The 25769-nt window shown below is 41.7% G+C and overlaps 1 protein-coding gene across 8 annotated transcripts in view; it reads left to right on the top strand.

Moving 5' to 3' along the window:
• ERC2 (ELKS/RAB6-interacting/CAST family member 2) overlaps positions 1-25769 on the top strand; it is a 779911-nt gene that overhangs the window by 527078 nt on the left and 227064 nt on the right. For 7 of the 8 annotated variants that reach the window (XR_004537423.1, XR_004537420.1, XR_004537424.1 and 4 more), the window contains one exon: positions 16038-16172. The exons of the other annotated variant lie outside the window; for it this stretch is intronic. Coding sequence is in view for 1 of the 7 variants with exons in the window: in XM_033926752.1 (XP_033782643.1) it covers positions 16038-16172 (135 nt within the window). In the remaining 6 variants the exon portion in view is untranslated. The remainder of the gene's footprint in view (positions 1-16037; positions 16173-25769) is intronic. 8 annotated transcript variants of the gene reach the window in all.

The raw sequence follows: 25769 nt of genomic DNA, 5'->3' as shown, positions 1-25769 counted from the left end.
TTGAGAGTGTTGGACCGAGACAAATAGCTTTAGCATAAATTTGCTATGTATTATTGTACCCGCCTTATTATTTCATCCTGTGCTTAGAGCTCTACCTTTAGTATCAAGATTTTAAATGAGTTAGTAAATTTAGAAAACAAATGTGGTATACACAACAGAAGAAAAAAAAACAGTGGCCATTTTCAAATCAATATGATTTTATTTATTCACAAGTATTCCAGAGGCTTAGGGGCTCATAATCGAAAGAGAAATACGTCCCAAAACTGGCCTAAGTCGGCACTTGGACGAACATTTCTCAAATACGTCCAAGTGCCGATACTAAAAACAGGTTTTGGTCGTATTTCTAAACGACCTAGGCCTTCATTGTGCCGCTGAATGACCAAAGCTAAACGGGGCGTTTCGGGAGGAGTGTCGAGGGTGGGAGTTGGGCAGGATGTGGGCCAGCTTAGACTTAGTCGTACAGCATGTATAACTGAAAGTTATACAGCCCACGATCGACAGAACTTGGATGTTGTGACTTAGACCATGTAAAACATGGTCTAAAACCCACCTAAAGTCACCAGATAAGCACTGCAAACACATAAAATGGACCCCAACACACTACACCAGTGATCACCGACCCCCACCACCCCCATAAAAATATTAATCCCACCTTTAAAATTCAGCTTCCAGCCCATCATCACCTGATCGCCTGGCATAGGAAAGCTTAGTCGTTCAGCACAGAGGCAGCTTAAGTCATCTTGGGAGTGGGTTACGGACTCATGGAGAGGAGGACCCATGCCCATAAGCCCCTGTAATGACTGCATTGATACTTAAATATGTGCACTCCCCTATATACCCCCAAAACCCTATTTTACTGGCATATATGTGGCTCCTGCAGCCATAAGGGCTATTGGGATGGTAGATAGGTGGGTCTAGGGGATTTTAGAGGTTGCTTGGGGGGCTCACCATAATCTATAAGGGAGCTGTAGTGAGATGATGACATGGCACCCTTTTTGTGAAGCTCACAGCAGTGCCACTATTCAGGTGGCATGTCTGGGTGTTCAGTCCATCACTTTGCAGACCCCTCCCATGTCCAACAGGGCTTGTTCTAGGCGTTTTGGACTTGGATGAAAAGTTGGATGGAAATGTGGTATAAAGATGGATGATTTAGCGACTTGGACGATCAGATTGGTAGGACGTATAATTAGATGATTTTCAAAACGAAAAACAATTTGGATGTATTTTTCAAAAATGTGTCTTAAGCTGTTTTTTACTTTGGACGACTTGCAAGTTGGACACAAATGGACTTAGATGTCCCTTTTGATTTTGCCCCTCTTGATGTTTGACATATACTATTCAACTCAGTTTATTTCCCATGGACATTCCGTGTTGATCGAGTGCCACATAGATTCTAGTGACGAGATCACACCTGAGAAAAAAGCCAGAGAGGCCTCTATGATGGGGAGAACAATCCAGATACAATAGTCGTGGGCAATCCAAAGCAAGCTTTATTTTGTCAGCAGCATAGACTCGACACTGACAGTGTTTCAGCAATTCTGCCTTTGTCAAGAATTTTTATTAGAGAAATTGAAGGAAGAAAATCCACAGACAACAGTGCACACGATAATGCATAACTTTAGCTGCCAAATTTCAGATCATTCTTCAAGCTTTGCTAGGTCGTTCCTCATATTAATCTCACCATCAGGGGTGTCTACTCTATTGCAGCTTTTGATATCCACAAAGAGGCAAATCTTACCTGACAGCCCTTTAACAATATTACTTACAAAAATGTTTAAAAGAACAGGCCCAAGAACCGAAGCTTGAGGCACACTACTGCTAACATCCCTTTCCTCAGAGCAATCTCCACTCCTCTGTTGCCTTCCACTCAAACAGTTCCTGACCCAATCCATTACTTTGGGGTCCATACCGAGGACACTCAGTCTATTTATTAGATATCTATGTGGAACATTGTCAATGTAGCCAATGATAAGGACAATTTCCCTATTTGTATATTAGTAGTTAAAATATTTTTTAAAATCCGATGCAGTCGATCCATGGTTGTGTCTGCATCTAACTCTTGGAACCAGACTTACGTCAGTAGTCATTCTTTTGTTGCCACCAACTGACTCCACTCAGTAAACTGTCAAGTAATAACTAGTTCTGAGGTCTTTCTTTCTTAGTATAAAATATATTAAAATGGTAAATTAAAAATGCAAAAGAAAGTATATAAAAGTCAACCTTAGGAGAAGATGTAAATGGATTGATTTTCCCAGGAGAAGCATGAGTTTACCACCCACATAAATTTCCATGAAAATTGCCCACAGGAACCTTGACATCTGATACTACTGCTCACAGTTTTATGACATCATCTTCAAGTTTGTTTTTTTAAACCAAAATATCAGGTGTAACTCCCAAGGCCAAAGTAAGGTAAAGATAGGCCTAATTCTGTAAACTGCATCTAATTTATAGAAACACCCCTGACCCACCCATGCCCTTCCCATGGTCTTGCCCCCTCTTGAGATCCGTGCAAGAGCAGTTGGTACAGAACTGTTCACAGATCAGAGATAATAATAATAACTTTATTTTTATATATTGCAGTACCAAAAACAGTTCAGAGCAGTTTACAGAGGAAAAGACTGTATACAGACAGCGATATTACATAAGACTTTTTGAAATTACATTAGCATGTTAAGAGTAATCAAATTTATCTGGAAGTGTTTTAAAAATACATCTTGGCAGAAATGGAGTCAGAGAAATTTATCAAAGAAGTAAGTTTTGATTGACTTCCTAAAAGTTTGATAAGAAAGTACGTTTGAAATAAAGTTGGAGAAGCCTAATAAAACAATAAAGTTGGAGAAGCCTAATAAAACAATATAAGGTCAAACTCAAGGAAAAACGAAAAGCTTACTACTCCAAACTGGTTGGCATGGAGGCCCTAGACATAAAAAATCTATTCAAACTAGTAAAAAACCTCACTGATACCAAACCTTTCCTAGCCACACAAGGAAACCATCCACCAACAGCAACCCAACTTGCAGATCACTTTAAAACAAGATTACTAAGATCAGGACCACCTTCATCAACACACACACCCACCTCGACGAGATAATAACAAACCCTACAATCGGAGAAGACATAGCAGCTGACAGATACTGGACCGACTTCCCAGTAGTACATTGGTCTGACATGAACCAACTCTATAAAAAATACAGCCATGCTTCATGCGCCCTGAACAACTGTCCCACATATCTGATAACAAACGCCTCCCCCCAAATTTAAAGCTAGCCTCATGCAATAGATACAAACAACGCTCTCAGAAGATCTGTTCCCACAGGAACTAGAAGAGATAATAATCACCCCAATTGTTAAAGATCACAAATGCCCAATAGATATCCCTTCCAACTACAGACCCATCACTTCAATACCAATCTACGTTAAACTAATAGAAGGTCTAGTTGCCCAATACCTCACTAACTACCTGGAAGATCACAATCTACTTCATCCCTCACAATCAGGATTCAGATCCAACCATAGCATAGAGTCACTACTAGCAACCCTACTAGACACAGCCCGACAGCACCTTAGCAAAGGCAGAAGGATGCTGATAATTCAACTTGATCTCTCTGCTGCATTCGACCTGGTTGACCACTCCATACTACTACAAATACTTGAAACCATAGGGCTCTCAGGCAGGGTATACAACTGGTTCCAAGGATTTCTTAAATCAAGAACTTACAGAGTAAAATCAAACGATCTTAAATCAGAACCATAGTCCAACCCCTGTGGAGTTCCTCAAGGGTCACCACCAGTGTTCCCTCTAAGCGGGCGGGTGTTGTGAGCAAACTTTTTTCACTGTGAGCTAAAAATATCGGGCGCCAGCAAGTTATGAGCCAAATAAATATGTTGCTTTCTACCACAGAACTTCCTTACGTTTGTATGGAATCTATCCCCTTTCAACTTTAGAGAGTGCCCTCTCGTTCTCCCTGCCTTAGCTACTAAGTCTATTCCCTTCAGTACCTTGAATGTTTCTATCATGTCCCCTCTCAATCTCCTCTGCTCAAGGGAGAAGAGGCCCAGTTTCTCTAATCTTTCGCTGTACGGCAACTCCTCCAGCCCCTTAACCATTTTAGTTGCTCTTCTCTGGATCCTTTCGAGTAGTACCGTGTCCTTCTTAAAGTACCAGTGCTGGACGCAGTACTCCAGGTGAGGGCGTACCATGGCCCGGTACAGCAGCATGATAACCTTCTCTGTCTCTTCAGTCCAGCATCTGCCCCTTCCATTTACTGTCTGTCTTTCCCTGCCATCTCTCCTCCTGCCCCCCCCCCCACCCCCCAATTTGGTCTAGCATCCATCATCTTCCTTCTGTTCCCCTCATGGTCTGGCATCTCTATCCTTCCCTCCCCCCTGTGGTTTTTAGCATATCTCTCTTCTCATTTCCTCCACTCAGATCTGATCATTCTCTGCTCTCTCTTCCCTTTTCTTCTCTGGTCTTCCTTCTCTATTTTCTGCCTCCATCTAAATTAAATTCTTTCTTACTATTTAGTCCCGTTTCCCTCTTTTCACTGTGTCTACACACAGCTTGTCACCCCTTTCCCTCACCCCTCCCTTATCTTACTATTTTCTTCCCCCTTTATTTATCTCCTCCTTCCATCCAGTATGTGTTCTTTCCCCACTTCCATTCAGCATCTGCTCTCCCTTCTCAACTGACATCCATCTGCCTTCTGCTCTCTCTCCCTTCTTCTCACTTCCATCATCTATCCCCTTCTCTCTCTCTCTCATCTCCTCCATTCCATCATCTGCCCCTTCTCTCTCTCTCTCTCCCCCCCCCCCCAACTTCCATCATCTGCCCCCCTTCCCCTCACCTTTGTGGGTCACTTTCTTTCCCCTGAGGGTGGCTCATGTCACAGGGGAAGCTTTGGCCGAGCAGAACCGCTTGATTGACAGTGGAACTTACTTGATTGATGTCGATGCTGGGGCCCGTTGCCGTTTGAAGGAAAAAAAAAAAAGGTGGAAAAAAGGAACCTGTAAAGGCGAGAGGAAGGGAAACCTCCAGGACAGCTGCTTTTTGCCCTCCTTCAGCGGCCCAAGAGTTCAGACCAGCAGCGGCAGCTCTGTATGCTTTTAACTTCGGCACAGAGCTGCCCCTAATCAATAGTTTAGCGCGGTTTCATGAGGCAGCCTCGGGGCCTTTGATAGCCGGCCCGCTTCGATGATGCGATGTGGGCCGGCCTAGCAAAGGCCCCGAGGCTGCCTTATGAAACCGCGCTAAACTATTGATTAGGGGCAGCTCTGTGCCGAAGTTAAAAGCATACACAGCTGCCGCTGCTGGTCTGGAGGTGCGGAGACAAGGCAGGAGGCAAACGCGGTGGAAGGCAGGAGTCCCGGCGAAGGCAGGAGTCCCGGCACAGCGACTGCAACAGGAAGTTGCAAGTCAGCTGACGCCGGCCTTTCGTTGCGGCGGGGACCGAATCCTTCGCGGACCGGCAAGATTTTGTTTGCGGACCGGCGGTTGAAGAACTGTGCTCTACACTGTGTGCGCTGTGACGAGAAACTTGTGCGCTGCGAGGTAATATTTTGAGCGCCAACGCACCCCAGCGCAGCTTAGCGGGAACACTGGTCACCACTGTCACCTATACTCTTCAACCTCTTTATATCCTCCCTTGGGACCGCTCTAGATAACCTAAATGTAACATCTTTCAGCTACGCAGACGATATTACCATACTCCTCCCCTTTGATTCTCCAGATCCCACCTCAACAGAAAAACTGAAAAAAACCCTAGAAGCGGTGGAAAAATGTATGATAGACCACAAACTGAAACTATACTCAGACAAAACAAAATTTCTTTTGCTCGAAAAGGCCAAAATCCCTTCCATTTCAGAATTAGAAATTAATGCCACCAAATACCCTATACAGTCCGAACTTAAACTCCTAGGAGTGCTGATAGATAGATGCTGCACAATGCAGGCCCAAATTAACAAGACTACCCAGAAAGCATTTTTAACCATGAGAAATCTACGAAAAATAAGAAAATTCTTCGACATAGAGCAATATAGGCTCATAGTCCAATCCCTAGTCCTAGGTCTAGTGGACTATTGCAATATCCTCTATCTACCATGCCCTGCATTCATGATAAAACAACTACAGACTGTACAAAACACAGTTCTCAGATTACCGTAATCTACTCTCTGAGTAAATATGACCACATCACTGCTGCCTACCTGGACTCACACTGGTTACCAATACAAGCACGAATTCAATTCAAACTATACTGTCTATTATTCAAAGGTTTAAATGGTACTGCTCCCATTTACCTAAACAACCGCCTAAATCAAAATCTTATTACTAGGCAAAGAAAAACTCAAACCCCATTTACTTACCCCCCCCTTTCAAAGGTACTCGGTACAAGAAGATGTATGACAACCTACTAGCGACACAGGCAGCGAAACTTGACTACCCCATCTCCAACTTACTGACAACAACGAGCGACTTCAAATCATTTTGAAAAAGAATCAAAACTCTGCTATTCAAAAAATTTATCCAGATATCTTAACTCGTCCCCTTGTTCTTCTCCTACCTTGTAATAGTCTCACCCCCTCTTGTAATTTTTTCTCTCCTAAGTATCAACCATGTATTCCACTACCTAACTTGCAAATATTTTGGAAATGTCCAGTTAGCTTCATTATAATCCTAATACCTAAACTGTAATGTTCCTGGAAATGTCCAGCTAGCTTCTTTGTAATCTGCCTAGAACTGCAAGGTATGAGAGGAATAGAAGTCACTAATGTAATGTAATGTAAACATTTATTCCATTTGCCTGCTTGGAATGATATCTAGGAATCTTTTGTAGATACAGCCCTTCAAGGATGGAAAAGCGAACAAGTAGGCGCTACGTGTACAAGTTGTGCCTGGAAAGTCGAAATGATGAGATAGATTGGGGATTAACCTGTTATGGTTTTGAAGCAAAGGCAAGCAAACTTAAAAATGACCCTTGCTTCCACAGGCAGCCAGTGTATTTTTTTGAAATACAAACTTACATGATCCGATTTCATGAGACCGTAAATGAGGTGCACTGCAACATTCTGAATGATTCTCAGTCGTTTGATGGTTTTCTTAAAAGATCTCAAGCATATAATATTGCAATAGTCTAAGATACTTAAGATCAAAGATTGAACCAGCAATCGAAAAGAGAAGAAATCAGAATAATGTTTAATGGTACAAAAGTTGCCATAAAGTGAAAAACATTTTTTAACCTGAGAGTTAGTGTGATCTTTGAAAGTCAAGCTTCGGTCCAAGATGACACCCAGGATTTTGATAGTAGAATTAAACCCTAATAGGTGTCAATAAAGTGGTTAGTACTAATAATTGTACTGATTAGCCAATAATTGATCCAATTAAGCAATTAAATTGTGTGTGGATCTTGGATCTGCACACAGATTCCATCATCGATCTTTTGGCTCCATAATTAGAATCTAGGGGTATCTGTATAGCTAAAGAGAAATAGGAACTGTTTTTGGATGACCAAAGTGAATTGCATATATATAGGCTACTAAGGCAAGTAAAACTTATATTAAAAATATTTTGCCTAATCTAATCTAAACCTTAGGTTTGTATACCGCATCATCTCTACATTCGTAAAGCTTGACACGGCTTAACAAGAGTTAGGGTAGAAAGGAACTCCAGTGGAGGAAAGAGGCAAAATGACGAGAAAATTTAGAGGACTAGAATAACCAGAGAGGGAGGAGGAGTTACATTTTTGAGAATAACCAGGTTTTCAGATGTTTACGGAAGAGTTGGAGGGAGCTCAGATTCCTAAGAGGGGAGGTAAGGTTGTTCCAGAGCTGAGTGATTCTGAAAGGGAGGGAAGAACCTAGTTTTCCTACAAGTGAAACGCCTTTTAGAGAGGGAAAGGAAAGTTTCAGTTTTTGGATGGATCTGGCAGAATTGGGGTTAGAGGAGTTCCAAGAAAGAGGAATGAAGGGAGGGAGGATACTGTGTAGGTTCTTGAAAGTGAGGCAGGCACATTTGAAGTGGACTCTGGAGATAATCGGAAGCCAGTGGAGCTTGGATAAAAGCGGTGAGACGTGGTCAAATTTGCTTTTTGCGAAGATAAGCTTAGCAGTGGTATTCTGAATCCGCTGGAATCTTTGAAGGTTTTTCTTTGTTAGGCTTAGGTAGATAGAGTTGCAGTAGTCCAGTCTGGAAAGGATGGTGGATTGGACAAGGATGGCAAAGTGTTTTTGATGGAAACAGGATCTCACTTTTCTCAGCATGTGAAGGCTGAAGAAACATTTTTTTACTAGGGAGTTGAGGTGGTCGTTGAAGGAAAGTGTAGAGTCAATGATGACTCCCAGAACTTTACTAGAATATTCAAGATGCAGAGTGGGGCCAGAGGACAGTGGGATGGAGGTGGGCAGTTGGTCCAATTTTGGGCCGAACCAGAGAAGTTTTGTTTTAGATTCATTCCGTTTTATCTGCACAGTGTGGGCCCAGGATTGAAGGTTCGATATACATGAGGATATGTTCGCCGAGAGGTTGGTGAGGTTCCGGTCGGTCTCGAGGAGGACAAAGATGTCGTCTGCGTAAGTGTAGAGTGTTTCAAGGGGGGAGAGATGGATATATATATATATTTTTTTTTTTTTTTTACTTTATTGAGTTTCTAAAGCCAACAAAAATGCAATACAGTATCCACACAAACTATCAATCATAAATGCATTTACAATCAATCAAAATCCATACAAAATTTTAAAAAACCCACCCAACCAGTATTTCACATGGGAATGAAACCATGACAGCAATACCCCCCACCCGCTCTCCCTCCCCCTGATTGTGTGTGCATTATACCAACAGAAATAAAGGAAAAGACAACTATATTAAAAAATGCAATGTGTACACTAAAATAATTATATAATAATACTTGTAGCACACATTCTATAAGATAGCTATAGTAAACATTATTAGCCTGGAGATTAACCCATAGAACTCTAGCTTCTGTGTGCTAAATGGAATGAGACCATGTTAAAAATAAGATACACATATTAAACTTTGAGCATGCACAGGTCTCAGTCATGACTCAAATTCTTTGCTTCAGACCTGTATCAAATTAAATCTGGCATGTGGGGCTGTTTGTCAGTCCTGAGGAGAGAAACAAAAGAGAATCTGGACCCCAGGAAATGAGGTGAAATAAGAGAGGAGACTTCCAGGAGAGGACAGTTCAGGACAAAATATGCTTCTCTGATTTTGCCAAGAAAATAAGGATTGGGATCAGAAGATGCTTTTGTAAGCCCTGGCATATTCATCCCATTAATGCCAAGGATGAATATCTGCCAAACCTGAGTCAGAAATATGCAAGCATTTAACCGTCCCCATCTATGAACTCCCTGTACTTTTGGGGCAGGAACCGCACATTGCTCGTTCTTCATGTTGAAGTCTCAGTGGCAACAATGATGTTACCATAGTAAGGTAGGTTCAGATTAGTAGCAACTTCACTATATTCCCTATTCTTTGAAACTATGTGCTTTCCTCGGCATACATGGCATGAGTGACTGTCATAAGGGTCTATGAACCACATGAAGAGAGGCTGGAAATGTCTAATTTTGGGTGGGAATAAGCTGTTGGGTAATTATCAGCCTTTGTTCTTACTCATTAGATTGAGCTGTATACTTTGCGTAGTATCATTTCCTTGTCTAATTAGGTTAAGTTTTTGTTTGCTCCTTGACAGAACATCCCGGTCTCCCCTACCTTTTCTTTACCCTCTAACCATCCCCAGTATCTTCCTTGGGGTCAGCAATGGTCAAGTCAATTATCATGGGTGGCAGCAATCCCCATCCAGTGCCGTCCATGTTAGTGCCTGCTTCCAGAATGGTGCCTCTGCCCACATCAGTTGTTTTGTGTAGATCCCAGGGGAAATTGGAAGGTGGGATGAGGGTAGGAAGTTGGGTTTTTCTGGTAGGGGGAATAGGATCTGATTGTTGGGAGGGTAGGCTTTGATTGTCATAGAGGGGCCGAAGTCTGATTGTCAGGGAGGAGACTGAATTTAGGGGAGGTTCAACTTGTCAGGGAAATGATGCAGGAGAGGTATCAGATCTTGGGGGAGGGAAGGATTGGAAAGGGGGGAGGGTAATACTGTCATAGCACTGCACATATTTGCTAAATGACTGGGCTGGCCTTAGAGAACTAGCCATTGTTTTGTTTGTAGAGTATACTGTTTTCAGTGTTTGTTAGAAAAAAAAAGAATACATAGATAGAAAGAGAGAAAAATGAAGGCAGATAAAGACCATATGGCCTATCTAGCCTGCCTAACCATGCCATCTACGATCCCCTCCTCTCCCTTAGAGATCCAACGTACTTGTCCCAAGCTTTCTTTGAATTCAGTTACTTGTCTCCACAACCTTCACCAGGAGACCATTTCAAGCATTCGCCCACCCTTTCCGTGAAAAAAAGTATTTTCTGAGGTTACTTCATTCAATGTCCCTTCATTCCAGCATTTCCTTTCAATTGAAAGAGACTTCCATCATGCGTTTTTAAGTGTCTATCATATCTCCCCTCCATTTGGCTCTACGTTACTAAGCATTCTGATTATTAAGCGATAATGATGACCCATAGACAGTGGCTTAGCGAGGGCAAGTAGTGCACGGGGCGTTGGTGCCCCTCCCCTGCCCTCTTCCCTGCCCCCCCCTGCCGCATGCGCGTGCCCCTTCCCTGTACCTTTTTAACATCGGCGCAAGCAGCCACCAACTTACTGCCTATATCAGCTTTGATCCTCTCTCTGACGTTATTTCCTAGGGGCGGGTCCGGGAAGTGATGTCAGAGTTCTGAAGCCGACACAGCTGGTGACTGCTTGCGCTGAAGTTAAAAAGGTTCGGGGGAAGGGATGCGTGAACGGCAGGGGGAGCAGTGGGGGGGGGGGGCCAGCACCCCAAGCAAGATGGTGCCTGGGTTGGAACGCCCCCCTTCGGCCCCCCCCCTTACTGCCCATATACTTTCAAACAGTTAATTCAGCCACCTCCCATTATACTTTTCTAGGTAGATGGCACCGTGGAGGAGTCAGTAAATCAACAAATTGACATTTTGACCCCATAGGTAGACTAGCTTGGACTTTTTAGCAGACAAAGGCACACTGTTTACATAGACTCTTCAGTGAAGACACATTGTTTTAATCATTCAAGAGGTTGTCAGCTAAAGTAAGATAAATTGATTAGATGTTTCAAGTGTTTTAAAGTTGCATACTGTATTAGTCATTTTAGAACCGTCTGCATAAGTAGGTACAGCCAGTATACATGGAAAAAAAGCAACAATTTTAGAAAGGAAAATACATGTATTTCTGTACTTGGAGCAATGGAGGATTCCTTGACTTGCCCAGGGCTCACAAAGAGAACATAAGAATAGTCTTAATGGGAAAAAGTTAAGTTTTCAGTATAATGTGGGGGTTACATCTCCCCCCCACCCCCCCCCAACATGGCAGCGTGAGGCAGCGCGATCCCTATTAAGTAGAGTGGGGGGGTTCCCTCCCAACCCACCCCCGTCAGAGCCCTTTAAAATACGGGTTTTCTTCGGCGCGATTAAGCCCTGTGCTCAGTTGTCCGCGCGCCTTTGACCCGTCTCCAAGATTCTGTTATAGAATATTAGTGTAACCCGCAGTCTGTGCATCTTATATTTACGCTCCCACAGCTACAACCTAATGTACTTTCAATACACTCCCAGATAAACCTGACTAAACTTAACATCCCAATGTAACTTCGTAAGTTTGCTGTAATGTCGCTGTTTGTATATAGTCTCTTCCATTTGTAAACCGCTTAGAACTGTTTATGGTATGGCAGTATATAAAAATAAAGTTATTGTTATTAACACTTGTCAGAAAAGCAACAGTCTTATGAGCAAGACATTGCAAATAAAATTAACTAAAAGATTTAGGATGTTCCATCAAAATGTTATTTCTCATCGCAGTTTCACAACTGGTTTTCCTTGGGAAGAACTGAAAAAAAATATATATATGATGTACCTGGAAGAAATAAAAGGAATATTGAACCAATGTTTATTCATTTTTTGGTAGGGACATTTGAATGATATTAAAGTCCTTGTCCCATGTCATGACTACTCCTTGATTATCAGTACTATAGAAGAAGCAAAGACTTCACTCTAAAGTAAAATTCCTACAAACTGTGTTCCCCAATTGTTTGTTACCAGTGATGATTCAATAATAGTTCATATAAATGGGCCTTAAAATCTAGAAGGATCTCAAATTTTTAAAGAAAAGTAGCTCTCTCAACAGAGTTTCCTATGAATAAGGAATTTCTGCTTTAATGTACTTCTCCTAGGATCTTGTTATTTGTTGAATTTGTTTTTATTAGCTGAATTTATTTATTTTTACTAAGTTTGTATTTTGCTATGTTTTTTAGTTGAATTTGTATTTTTTGTATGTCTCAATTTGTGCACGTTCATTCGTAATCCGCCTAGTTAATAGGCGGAATAGAAACTTTTTAAAATAAATAAATATTCTCATCAGCCCTTATTAACCGGAAAAAGGCTGGGAAGAAAAAACTCCACCCAAGGAGAAAAAGTTCTCGGTCCAAAAAAACGGTTATAAACGTAAAGCTTGTGAAAGTCACTGAGCACAAAGAACCTGCAACTCCTATTCACCAACAGAGCTCTAGTAGTTTGTGCTAACTGGGTTAATACAAAGTTAAAGCAGGAGCATCTAGTTCCTTCTAAACAGGAGGTGCTGAACCACGCCTGATCCTTCTGGGTTTTGAGGCCCATTTGTGTAAACTATTATTGAATTCGGAATAGTCGCTGGCCACAAACCATTGGGAGGACACAGTATATAGGAATTTTACTCCATTGTAAAAAACAAAAATGCTACTGTATACCTTAGGGGTGCCAAACCTTAGTCCTCGAGAGCTGCAATCCAATTGGGTTTTCAAGATTTCCCCAATGAATATGCATGAAATCCATTTGCAGGCAGTGCCTCCATCGTGTGCAAATGGATCTCATGCATACTCATGGTGAAAATGCTGAAAAACCTGACGGGGTGAAGTCCAAGGTTGGACACCCCTGCTTTACATCATCTTACTTAGGGAGGAAGGAGTGGCCTAGTGGTTAGAGCTACAGCCTCAGCACCCTGAGGTTGTGGGTTCAAATCCCACACTGCTTCTTGTGACCCTGGGCAAGTCGCTCAATCCTCCATTGACCCAGGTACATTAGATAGAGTGTGAGCCTGCCAGGACAAAGAGGGGAAATGCTTGAGTACCTTAATGTAAACCACTTAGATAACTAGAATAAATTAAAAAATATTTACTATATATATAGCGTATATATTTACTAACCCACACTATGGTTTTGTACCTAAAGGAATCCAGGCACCCAGAGAGCATTATAGAATCGTGGCACCTAATAGGTGATACCCACTTATAGAATTACTCTCTTAATGCAGAGTAATGCAGCTTAAAATGGTGTACCGTGGAATGCATTTATGTGTCTTGCAGTAAATATCAAAAGTTCACACACTAACCGTGTGCCAAAATTTTTTTTATATGTCTGTTCGAGGGGAGAGAATGGGAGTTCCTGCGTTCTACATTAGCTGAGGATTACCATTTGACCCTTACTGCCTACAAAAATAGGCGTTGGCAACTGGCAAGTGCTCAAGCAGTCTTTTTTTAATGGCCACACACTGATGACATTAATGCTTGGCCATTAATACCAACATTTTGAAAAGGCTGCAGTAAAAAAAAAAACCCAGCCTTAGCATGTAGAAAAAACCCACACAAGGGCACGCTAAAGCTAGTATTTTGCTGCAGTTTACGAAGGGCTGCTGAAGAGTTCTCAGCCCAGCCAAGAAGAGAATGACATAAATGACATAAATTGATTGGTTTAATCAATGATCTGAAACAATGTCAAAACATAGAACTTTGTTTCTGCGAATTGGTACTTAATGAAATAAGATAACATTCTTTTCAGCTACAGTGCCAAAATAATGCTCAGATGACGCCAAACTAAGTAATGTAGTGGGCAAATGCACAACGGACGAAGATTCAATGCCCGACAAAATGATGCATGACCTGCTCCTACTGGAGCGCTGGTCTAGGAACTGGCAACTCAGCTTCAATGCCAAAAAATGCAAAATTATGCACCTGGGCAGCCATAATCCATGCAAGACTTATTCCCTTAATGGCGAGATCCTAACAAGAACGGTAGCAGAACGAGACTTAGGGGTGATCGTCAGTGAGGACATGAAGGCTGCCAATCAAGTGGAGCAAGCTTCATCCAAGGCAAGACAGATCATAGGTTGCATACGCAGGGGTTTCGTCAGCCGTAAGCCGGAAGTCATTATGCCTTTATATAGATCCATGGTGAGGCCCCACCTGGAATACTGTGTGCAATTCTGGAGGCCGCATTATCGCAAGGATGTGCTGAGACTGAAGTCGGTTCAGAGAATGGCCACCCGGATGGTCTCGGGACTCAAGGATCTCCCATACGAAGAACGGCTAGACAAATTACAGCTATACTCGCTCAAGGAGCGCAGAGAGAGGGGGGACATGATCGAGACGTTCAAATATCTCACGGGCCGCATCGAGGCGGAGGAAGATATCTTCTTTTTCAAGGGTCCCAAGGCAATAAGAGGGCATCCGTGGAAAATCAGGGGCGGGAAACTACGAGGTGACACCAGGAAATTATTTTTCACTGAAAGGGTGGTTGATCGCTGGAATAGTCTTCCACTGGAGGTGATTGAGGCCAGCAGCGTGCCTGATTTTAAGGTCAAATGGGATCGACACATGAGATCTATTCACAGGGCAAAGGTAGGGGAGGGTCATTAGGGTGGGCAGACTAGATGGGCCGTGGCCCTTATCTGCCGTCTATTTCTATGTTTCTAATTTAGGAAGTTGGTTGGTTGGGCTGAGAATTTTTCACCACCCCCTCATAGTAAAAGGAACCGAAAGTTAGATACACTTGAAAAGATTTACCTAACTGGACCACAGGTACGTTAGATACATTGTGAGCCCACCAGGACAGAGAGGGAAAACTGCTTGAGTACCTGAATAAATGCATGGAAACCATTCTGAGCTCCCCTGGTAGAACTGTATAGAAAATCAAATAAATAGAACCCTCCCAAAAAAAAAACCAACATTTATCTGCCATATATTTGTAGTTAATGAGCAATAATGACCTCCACATTAATTGCAATGTGCAGACCCAATCCACACCACCCAATAGGAATTTTCACTGTAGGTGTTAATTTTATAAATACTTTTTTTAAAACATTTTTTGTAAAAGGATTCTTATAAAATGACTCCCCCCCACCCCCCCAAGTACAAATATAGTGTATGAAAAGTAAGTACGTGACTCGGGTATAGGTACGTTTAGAGAGCATTATTTGGATGAAAAGTAGTCCCCTGCATTCCTTTGTAGAATAGGCTCCTTTCAAGCATTCAGTTATAGCAGCGTATCGCAAACTGTGTGCCGCAGTGAGATTCTGGGTGTTCCATGAGGCGCCAATGAGGAGGAGAGGGGCCAATGCCGGCCGACTGCCTACAGGATGCGCTTCTCGAGAGGCGCATTCTGTAGGTAGTCAGCTGGCTCAGGAAGCTCTCCTCCTCTATGCGCCTCTCCTCTTGCAGCATCTCCCCTTACTGGTGGCCTTCGCTCATTTCCGGATGCCTTCCAGCCGCATCACAGGGTTTAATGTGTCGCAGCTTCCAGAAGTTTGCGAGACATTGAGTTACAGAATTATTCTCCAATGCTGTTTGCTGCAGTAGCTGATGCCATGGGAGGATTTTTGTTTTGTTTTTTTTGGAGTAGGGGGAACAAAGTTGCTGATTTTATTGGTATAGTCTGTACTAAATGACATAAGAAAAAGGAATGTCAGAGCTTAAAGGAAATAATGATGTACACCTGTGTGCAACCGTGCTAACTGTCCTTGAATATACTTTACCTAAAACATCCTCTTTAAACTCAGAAACAAAAGCAGACCTACATGTGCGATAAACATTACCAAGGATGTTTTAGATCTATTGTCTTCTGATGTGATTGCCCCCTCCTTCCCCTTCGCTGTTTCCTGCAGACACAGAACAGAATGAAACTGATGGCAGACAATTATGACGATGAACACCACCATCACCATCATCATCACCACCACCACCACCACCGATCTCCCGGGAGGTCACAGCACTCCAATCAGAAACCCTCTCTAGACCAGGTCGGTCATTTCTTTTCTTACCTTCTTTGCCTTCCCCAGTATACCATCCCGGAGCATTTCCCCAATAAAATAAATATTCAACAGAAATAATAAACAATAGCTGTCATAGGCACTTTGAAGTGAAACTCGTAGCTGTGGAATGTATGCCCATCACTCGAAGAAGCTAAATGGGATTCTCTTTCCCCTCCCTTTCTGTCTGTCTTCTTGTTTCTTTTCCTGCCTGAGATATGCAGTAAGATAAATAGTACAGTACAGCTGGGCTAAGAGAAAATAAGTATAATATATATATATATATATTTTTTTTTTTTTGTAATATTCCTAGTGCCATTCACTAGATTCTTGCTTTGTTGCTTTGCTTTGGGCCTAGGAAAAGGCAGGCTGTAAATACATAACAGAACAGAATAGAACTTTACAATTACTTGATGTGAACCCCATAGTAAAGTCACAAAATATTTTCATTCATAGAAATGACTTGAATGCTATTCACACAGAAAGAACTTGTGTGAACAGGATGTCTAAACAAGAAAGACACATAGGGGCCCTTTCACTAAAGTGCACTAGAATCTGGGCTTAACGTGTTGTAACACAGGACTTTTTCTGCACGCAAAGCCCACATTTTCCCCCTAATTCTATATATGGGGGGTTAAAATTGTGCACGCCCACTTTGCAAGCACAATTTAACTGCTTAGCGTGCCAATAATTGGACACTTAACAATCAATTATCAGCGCTTATTGGCGATAATTAGAATTTCCACACACATCTTTAGCGTTTCCATTCTATAAAGATGCACGTGTAAAGTTTTACACGTGGATCTAAAAAGGGGTGTGGCCATAAGAGGGGCATGGATGGGATAGGGGTTTTCGTGAAATTTGGATGAAGTATTACAGTATTCGACCGAACCATACCTAATTTAGGTACAAGGATTTATGCCAGGTTTTAGTTGCTGTAAATCTTCGAGCCCAGAATTCAGCGCGGATCATGGCACCAAATGCTGTTCTATAAATGGTGCCCAAATCAGAGCTCAAAAAAATGCCAAGGTCACCCAAGGTCATTTACAAACTTATATACTACTTAACCCAAAGAGCTCCAAACCAGTAGAGTGACTGTGACCAGGGACACACCAATGCGGCACCCTTGGTCAATCACAGCACTCAAAGGCAATTGGTTATAAGATATCATATGGTCTATATGCTTTTGCTATTTCATCTGTTTTTCTTCAGTAACAGTGCCATTGTTCACACTAATAGTGTGCTGAACAAATGCTGTTATTTCTATTTTTACTTGCGGGCTTGTTTAGGTGCCAAACTCAGAGCGTCGTTTGTAGAAAAATGATTAGCGCTTTTTTTTTTTTTTTTTTTTTTGTACCATATATAGAACCTAACCCTTCGTATGGCACTGTTTTATGGCTCTTTCCTTTTTATTTTCTTGTTTGTTTGCTATTGATCCCATTAGCACATGCATGTGCAAATAATTTACGTGGGAACAAGTGCAAAATATTTTCAGAGGAACACATTAAAAAAGTTTACATGGAAGCACTTAACATAAAAGCAATTTCTAGACCACAGAACCTTTAAGTTCTATATAGTTAACAAAAGATTAAATAATAAAGCTCCAAATGGATGGAAAAGCTTGAAAGTTTGCAGTTAATTACACAAAAATTTGGAGAACAAATAAGTTTTTGTTTCCTAAAACGTAAATAAGAAGCAGGTGGTACCCCTTTTAGATGGAGCTAGATGTTTCTGTTTTAACTTTGCATTAACCCAGTTAGCATACGTTAATCATAATGCCCTATCTAGTAAAACACCTATTCTCTGCCCTCCCCATGTCTCCTCAGAGGAACAGTCTTAAAAAATAAATAATGTTTGGTTTAGCGTGTGAAAACAGGGAAAATACTGCAAAATGCATTTCCGCATTTATCTGGTACCGTATCTTGCATGCCATCTGTGCATTAAGGCCCATATTCTCTAAATGGTGCCTTAACTTAGGCGCTGGTGAGCGCCGTACCGGTGCCTTATGTTAAGTCCAAAACACCGTTTAAAGCCGTACTTAAAATAAATTTCAAGGCGCCTGCCGGCACCTAAAAAAGGCACTGGAATCGTGTCTCTGGAGGCGCCTAATGCCGCTGTCGGTGTGGCTAGCACCGGAAGTGGCATAAGGTACTGGTAGGCGCCTCCGGAGACGCGATTCACATTAAAGTCTGGTGCCTACCATTGCCAAAGGCGCGATTCTCTAAGCGGCACTGTTGCGCGATTGACATGCAATCGGTAGCCACTTTTGAGGCGGTTGCTTACAATGGCGCCATTTAGAGAATCCAGGCTTAAGGGCTTAGTGCCCTTTAGTAAAATGGTCCTGTGATCACATATGTTGTATCTATATTATGAAGGTAACCTATGTGACAAAATGGCCCTTCATGGAATGATGCTGCACAAAACCGTCTAATGGTTAACTCTCCAAGGTAGGGCACTCTCTAAAGCTGAAAGGGAATAGATTCTGTACGAACGTAAGGAAGTTCTTCTTCACCCAATGGAAGACATTTTGGACAGTAGAAGACTATACAGCGACTTAAGTACAGGAGAGTGGAGAAAGGAGGGGGAATAGAATGGGGTCAAGGGGTAGTTTGCAGTTAGAAATTCAGTTGAAGAGGAGGATCGGCGCTAACAATTTTTTTTTTTTTAAGGTTGATTGTATTAAGAATTTTTATTAAAAAAAACCCCGCATGAATAGACAGCTAGGACTGAAGCCTTCATTTTTATTATTTCAAGTTTATATTTAGGATTTTTATATACCGCCTATCAAGGTTATCGAAGCGGTTTTACAATCAGGTACTCAAGCATTTTCCCTATCTGTCCCGGTGGGCTCACAATCTATCTAATGTACCTGGGGCAATGGGGGGATTAAGTGACTTTCCCAGGGTCACAGGGAGCAGCGTGGGGTTGGAACCCACAACCCCAGGGTGCTGAGGCTGTAGCTTTAACCACTGCACCACTCTAGAAATCAAAATGTAGTAGAAGTGAGCCAAGTATAGAACAATGAAGCTATTGTGACATCACTGACGAGGTTGGCTTTTATTGGTGGAATGAGGCATTATGACATCAGGGAAAGGGGCTGGGATTTGTACACTGCCTTTTTGTAGTTTTACAACCACATTCAAAGTGGTTTGCATAGAGGTACTTCAAGCATTTTCCCTATCTGTCCCGTTGGGCTCACAATCTATCTAATGTACCTGGGGCTTTGGAGGATTAAGTGACTTGTCCAGGGTCACAGGGAGCAGCGTAGAATTTGAACCCACAACCCCAGGGTGCTGAGGCTGTAGCTCCAACCACTGCGCCACGCACTCCTGCATCTAAGCCTTGTTGCAAAGGATATATCAACAGTATTTCCTATCAGTTCTATAACAGACAAAATCTGTCACAGGAAAAAGAGAGTTAAGAGAGGTTCAGCCGCTTCTGATCATCTTTCCATCCTGTGACGCTTCGATTTACCTCCACCATAAGGTGGCAGAAAATCCACATCCTCTCACTGAAGGCCGAGCCCCCTCCCCAACCCACCTTTTCCTTCCCTTGACACCCCAAAAAAAAAATATTGGGGTGGGCGCCTTACCTTTTCCCAGATTGTATGTCTCCCCTTTAATAAAGTATAGGCTCGTTTCTTATTCAGCGACCAAAAGTGTGTTCTCATTTTATTTTTCTTATAAACCCCCCCCCCCCCCAGCTCTTTGAAATGTATTTAACCAAAAAAAATTGAGATACTGGCTAAAATCCAATGTGGTGTATTGTGCGATATAGTACAATTTAATTGCATCCTCCCATTTAGTTGTTTTGGCTATTTTATTACTGGCTGTACAATCAATGCAGTAGTAGACAAGCAGATAATTGCTAGGTGTCAGATGTTTCTGCTTCAGTGAACTCAAAGTGCAGCCATCTGGACACCTCCACAATAAAATTTATTGTTTTGTTGCTATTTAAGAAGGATGTGTTTCCAAACAGGAATTCAGGCCCCTTTGTTCGTTTAAACACCGAGTGTGCACTTTCATAGTATCACTTCCCTGCACAAAATACTTTAGACAGCGGTCGCCAAAGGCAGGACAATTTACCAAACATTTTGGGTGAGCTAAGGTTGCCAGAAGTCCTGAGCATGCACTTTTCCAGATGCTCATATATATATCTCTTTGAACTAACATTGCAAGCACATCACGTATTGAAGCGTGCACTTGATGCAATCAGTGTTCTGTAAAGCAATCTGATTTTACACTTTGAAGACATACCTGGCTTTGTGCTGAAAAAAAAAAAAATCTGAATTAGAACAATGGATTTCCATTGGCAAATTCACATATTTACAGTGTATACAGATAGGTCTTGCAGATAGCTATAAATATGGTTGTTAAGCTTAGCAAGAAAACATCCACTTTTATTAGAAAGAAGCTGAAAGCCGTGCCGTCAGTAGTTTCACTCCCAGCAGGGCCTCCCAAGGCGGACAGATTTCAGCGGAGATGTCAGACTAACGATGTACCACCCATCTAGGCAGCAGCAGATGGGTGGTGTTGGAGGCGGAGAATTGTGTTTGATGGGACAACGGCAACGACATCAAATTTATACTACAGAAAAGAAAAGGCCCAGCAATTCACTTCTGTATTCTGCCACAAAAACTTGATGTTCATGGAGCAGGACTTGAACACGAGTCGATGGCACCTAACAACAATGCAGGGTCTCGCCAACTTTGTCAAGCTGCGACACATTAAACATAGTGGTCGCGGCTTGAGGCAACCAGAAGTGCACGGATGCCCATGCGATGATGTCATGCTGACGCCTGAGCATGGGCTCTGAGCCATCCAACCTTTCCACTTACATGTGAAACATCTCTCGGACAACACTGCTTTAATCAACTTCCTGAAATTCAGCAAGGAAGGAGCACTCTTTACTTCAAGCGGTAATGCGTTCCTTAGTAGAATGCCTTGCACGGCAATCATCGAATGACGGAATTGAGAGAGATTCACCTGTTTCAAAGATGGTACTTCCAAAATGAACTTCTCATCAGAGCACAATGCCCAAACTGGCTGGTATAAACTGAAGAGATTACTTAACGCTACCGGCTTCTTTGTATGCCACATTTTATAAATTAAATAGAGTAGTTTAAAATCAACTCGAGCAGATATAGGCAACCAATGAAGACCCACTAAAATTGGTATGATATGATAAAATTTTGAAGCCCCCCCACTATTAATCTTGCAGTGACATTTTGCATCAATTGTAGTGCCCCAAGCACATACTTTGGCAGACCAAAATAAAGCAGATTGTAATAGTTAAGTGTAGGGAGTAATATTGCACTTATAACTTAAGTGTAGGGAGTAATATTGCACTTATAACTTAAGTGTAGGGAGTAATATTGCACTTATAACTTAAGTGTAGGGAGTAATATTGCACTTATAACTTAAGTGTAGGGAGTAATATTGCACTTATAACTTTTCATAAGTCCTCTGTGAACAAAAAGTCTCTTAACTTTCGAAGAAGACAAAGTTTAAAAAAGGACTTAGCCAACACTGTGTTTATCTGTGGTTTAAAAGACAAAGTAGAATCCAGGATAACACCCAAATATTTATATTGGTTGAACACCGGGATCACGGTGTTATCAAGTGCTAACTCAGAAGGAAATAAGTCAAGATGTTTGTCATGTCCAACACATAGCACTTCAGTTTTATCGATGTTCAATTTCAGGTGATTTTCATCCATCCATTTTTTGATCACATGAAAACAATTCTCAACTCATTTAAGAGCATCCGAAACTGTACCACTTACAGGAACCAGAAACTGAATATTATCAGCATACAGCTTATAGCTTACCCCTAATGAATGCAATTCATGACATAGAGGCTGCAGATAGATATTAAACAAAACTGCTGATAATGCCAATCCCTGAGGGACCCCACAATCAAGTTCTGCCCAATCCGAATGACTTGCCCCAACTTCGACATGATTTAATGCTAAGAAATGCGAGGTCATGCATTTGGGCTGCAGAAACCCAAAAGAATGCTACAGTTTAGAGGGTGAAGAACTTTTGTGCATGAAAGAGAAGTGGGACTTGGGTGAGAGAGTATGTGATGATCTTAATATTACATCACATTACATTACATTTATAGACTGCAAAACCTCACGGATTGATGTGGTTCACAAAAGATAAAAAACTGGATATTTCCAGTGAACGACAGAATAATCGTTAATCGTTTTAGTTTTCTAAAAATTTTGTGCATAAGAATGATTTTAATAATTTTCTGAAATGTGTGTAAGAGCGAGACCTTCCAAATAAAATGCGTAACTCTTTGTCCCAACTAGCTGCCTGAAAAGCAAGCAAGCGTTGCTGGAACTTTTTATAGATACAACCTCGAACTGGGAGAGCGACAAATAAAGCAGTATTACGTAGTGGATGATTCACTGTAAATAAAGTAAATAATTCTAATAGGTACTCTGGCGTTTGACCATGCAAGACTTTATAACAAAGTATTCCCAGTTTAAACCTTACATGGGCTTTAAATGGGAGCCAATGGAGCCTTCTATAGTAAGATGTAATATGATCTGTTTTTTTCAGATTGAAAATCAGACGCACTGCGACATTCTGTATTCTTTGAAGTCTAAGTGTCCGGCAATGTGAACAGCATTACAATAATCCAGGGTACTAAGTATCAAGCACTGAACAAGGAGTCTAAATGCCATAGGTTCAAAGTATGACTTAATAGTCCGCAACTTCCATAGAATGAAAAAACATTTTTTCACCAATGCCGAAGTAAATGATTTCATCGTTAAATTTCTGTCCAAGCATACTTCCAAGATCTTGATCTTAGATTCAATACGATAACTAAGCTCACCCAATGTTAGCTGGCTCTCATCCATCTTTTTACGGGAGGCAAAAAAGAACTTAGTCTTACCTGGGTTTAACTTCAGTTTATAATCTTTCATCCAGTTGTTCATGGTGAACATAATTTCTTGGATTATATTTAAACATGAGGACAGGTATGTTGGGATTGGTACAACAATTGTTATGTCATCTGCATAACTAAAGATCTTTACATTCAAGGATGCAAGTTTCTCACCAAGTGATGCCAAATAGATGTTAAAAAGGGATGGGGAGAGGGGGGAACCCTGTGGAACTCCACATGGATTCCTCCAACATTCCGAAAGAATACCCTTGAAAAATACCTGATAGGTACGAGATTTCAAAAAATCCCAAAACTATAAATAGACTTTACTCGAAATACTCATGACATTTAGACAGTCAAGCAGGATATTGTGATCAACCAAGTCAAAAGCACAACTAAGATCAAACTGCAGTAGCAGTGCTCCTGTTCCTCTACCAAAGAATGTGTACAAATAATTCACAAGTGAAATAATTAGGGTTTCTGTGCTGTGCAAAGACCGAAAACCTGATTGAGAAGGGTGTAAAAAAGGTGGCTAAACAGTTGAAACAGCTGAAAAGGTGACGGTGAAAGCTAGAAGGATGCCTGGGTGCATAGGGAGAGGAATGGCCAGTAGGAAAAAGGAGATGATGATGTTCTTGGTAAGACCTCATTTAGAATATTGTGTACAATTCTAGAGACCACTTTCAAAAAGATATAAACAGAATGGAGTCGGTCCAGAGGAAGACAACTAAAATGGTTGATGGTCTATGTCATAAGGCATGCAGGGACAGAATTAAAGATCTCAATATGTATACTTTGAAGGAAAGGCAGGAGAAGGCAGATATGATAGACATTTAAATACCTATGTGGCATAAATACAGTACACATGTCTCTTTCAATTGAAAGGAAACTCCAGCAATTGAAGGGAAACTCCAGAATAAGAGGGCATAGAATGAGGTTAAGAGGTGATAGGCTCAGGAGTAATCTAAGGAAATATATTTTTGCCAAAAGGGTGATAGATGCATGGAATAGTCTCCCAGTAGAGTTGGTGGAGATAAAGACTGTGTCTGAATTCAAGAGAGCGTGGGACAGGCATGTGATTCTCTTAGGGAGGAGATAATGGATTCTGTGGATGGGCATTTAGCCTTTATCTGCCATCATGTTTCTGTGTTTCTATTGTGTTTATATCCCACAAGATCCAAAGTTCTCAGTGGGTTACAATAAAACATACACAATAAGAATATCACAAAAAAAAAAAACCCCATTAAGACTAAACAAATCAAAATTCCACATCAAAAGACCAAATTATCTCTCCTTCCCATAATAAACAGTATCATCATATAACAATAACATTTTAAGAACTGACACCATAAGCATGCATGAACAGATGGTTTTTAGTTCTTTCTTAAATGACCCCAAACTGGACGAGGCACATACTTCTGATAGTAAAGAATTCCATAATTTGGGACCTGTTACTTTAAATAAAGACTTTCTATACATATGTGAAAAGAAATGACTGTAGATACAGAGACCTGAAGAAGTTTAATAAGTCCAAGAGCCCGATATGGTTTTCCAGCAGTTCCAACTTATCTTGCACTGATGCTTGTTAGACGAAGGCAGAGGTAGAAGCCTAAAGCCCATCTAACTAGAGTTCCAGGACAGCTAACTTCTCAGTTTCTCCCTTGAAACAGATCGTGTGTTTCTCATTCTGTGTTTGGAATTTTGTAGATAATCCTGCATTATACGAAGCACAGTTGATATTTAATTCATTAAATTCTCCACAGCCAACTGGATAAAGTCCAGTATAACAACATATGGTCAATTTATTTCAGACATCACAGATGTTATTGTTCGAGGAGAGTAAATGGTGCTTACCCCAACCACTGATTGCACACAGTCTCTCTGACATGAACTGTATTACCAAGGTACAAAGTATGGCCATGTCTCATAGCCAAGCATCCATTTGCCCAACTGTCCACAGGGAAACTGAGGAAGTCAGCTCGCCAGCGTCCCTTCAGAAAGCACAACAATTTCTGCATTTCAGTATGGTTGCTCTGATCTGATCTTCTGCCACACAGGAAGAACATCTCGGAGATTAGAACTAAACCATGTTTTACTATAGTCTGCTATCCACACCATTGCTTGAGATCTGCAATGTTTTTGTTTAATGTTCCCAGAGAACAAGCTTTTTATTGTAGTATTCCCGTAATGACACGGTGACAAAATTCATCACCATTCCCGTCCTCGTGGATAACCGAGCGAAACCATCTCCTGCTCCCCTACAGCATGCTCGCGTCCCCCGTTTCCCTGCCATATCTCTTTAAATCTTTGTCAGTGTGAGCAACTTCTCTGGCTTGGCTCCTGTCAGAAATCACTTCTGGGTCATGGGACCAGGAAGTGATGTCAGAGGAACAGCCAGTGCCAACACGAGCAAGCCAGAGAAGCTGCACACGCTGGTGAAGATTTAAAGAGGTATGGGGGGGGGGAAGGGAGGGTGTGAGTGGGGAGTGACGAGAGGGCACCACCGCCTCGGGTGCCTCCTACCCTCGCTACACCACTGCATAGACATAGGAACGGGAGGAAGACCTTTGTAAAATCAGACCCTTCATTTTTTTTCTAGTTTCATTTTTGCTTTACGGTTTATGCTTTATGGCCCCGCTCCCAGGCCCGCCTAGTTCTGCTTGGCCCCGCCACATTTCCGCCCCCAGCA

The sequence above is a fragment of the Geotrypetes seraphini genome, chromosome 17 (assembly GCF_902459505.1).
Source record: "Geotrypetes seraphini chromosome 17, aGeoSer1.1, whole genome shotgun sequence".
Taxonomy (NCBI): domain Eukaryota; kingdom Metazoa; phylum Chordata; class Amphibia; order Gymnophiona; family Dermophiidae; genus Geotrypetes; species Geotrypetes seraphini.
The sequence above is the reverse complement of the archived record's forward strand: the minus strand, read 5'-3'. Positions and strand labels throughout refer to the sequence as shown.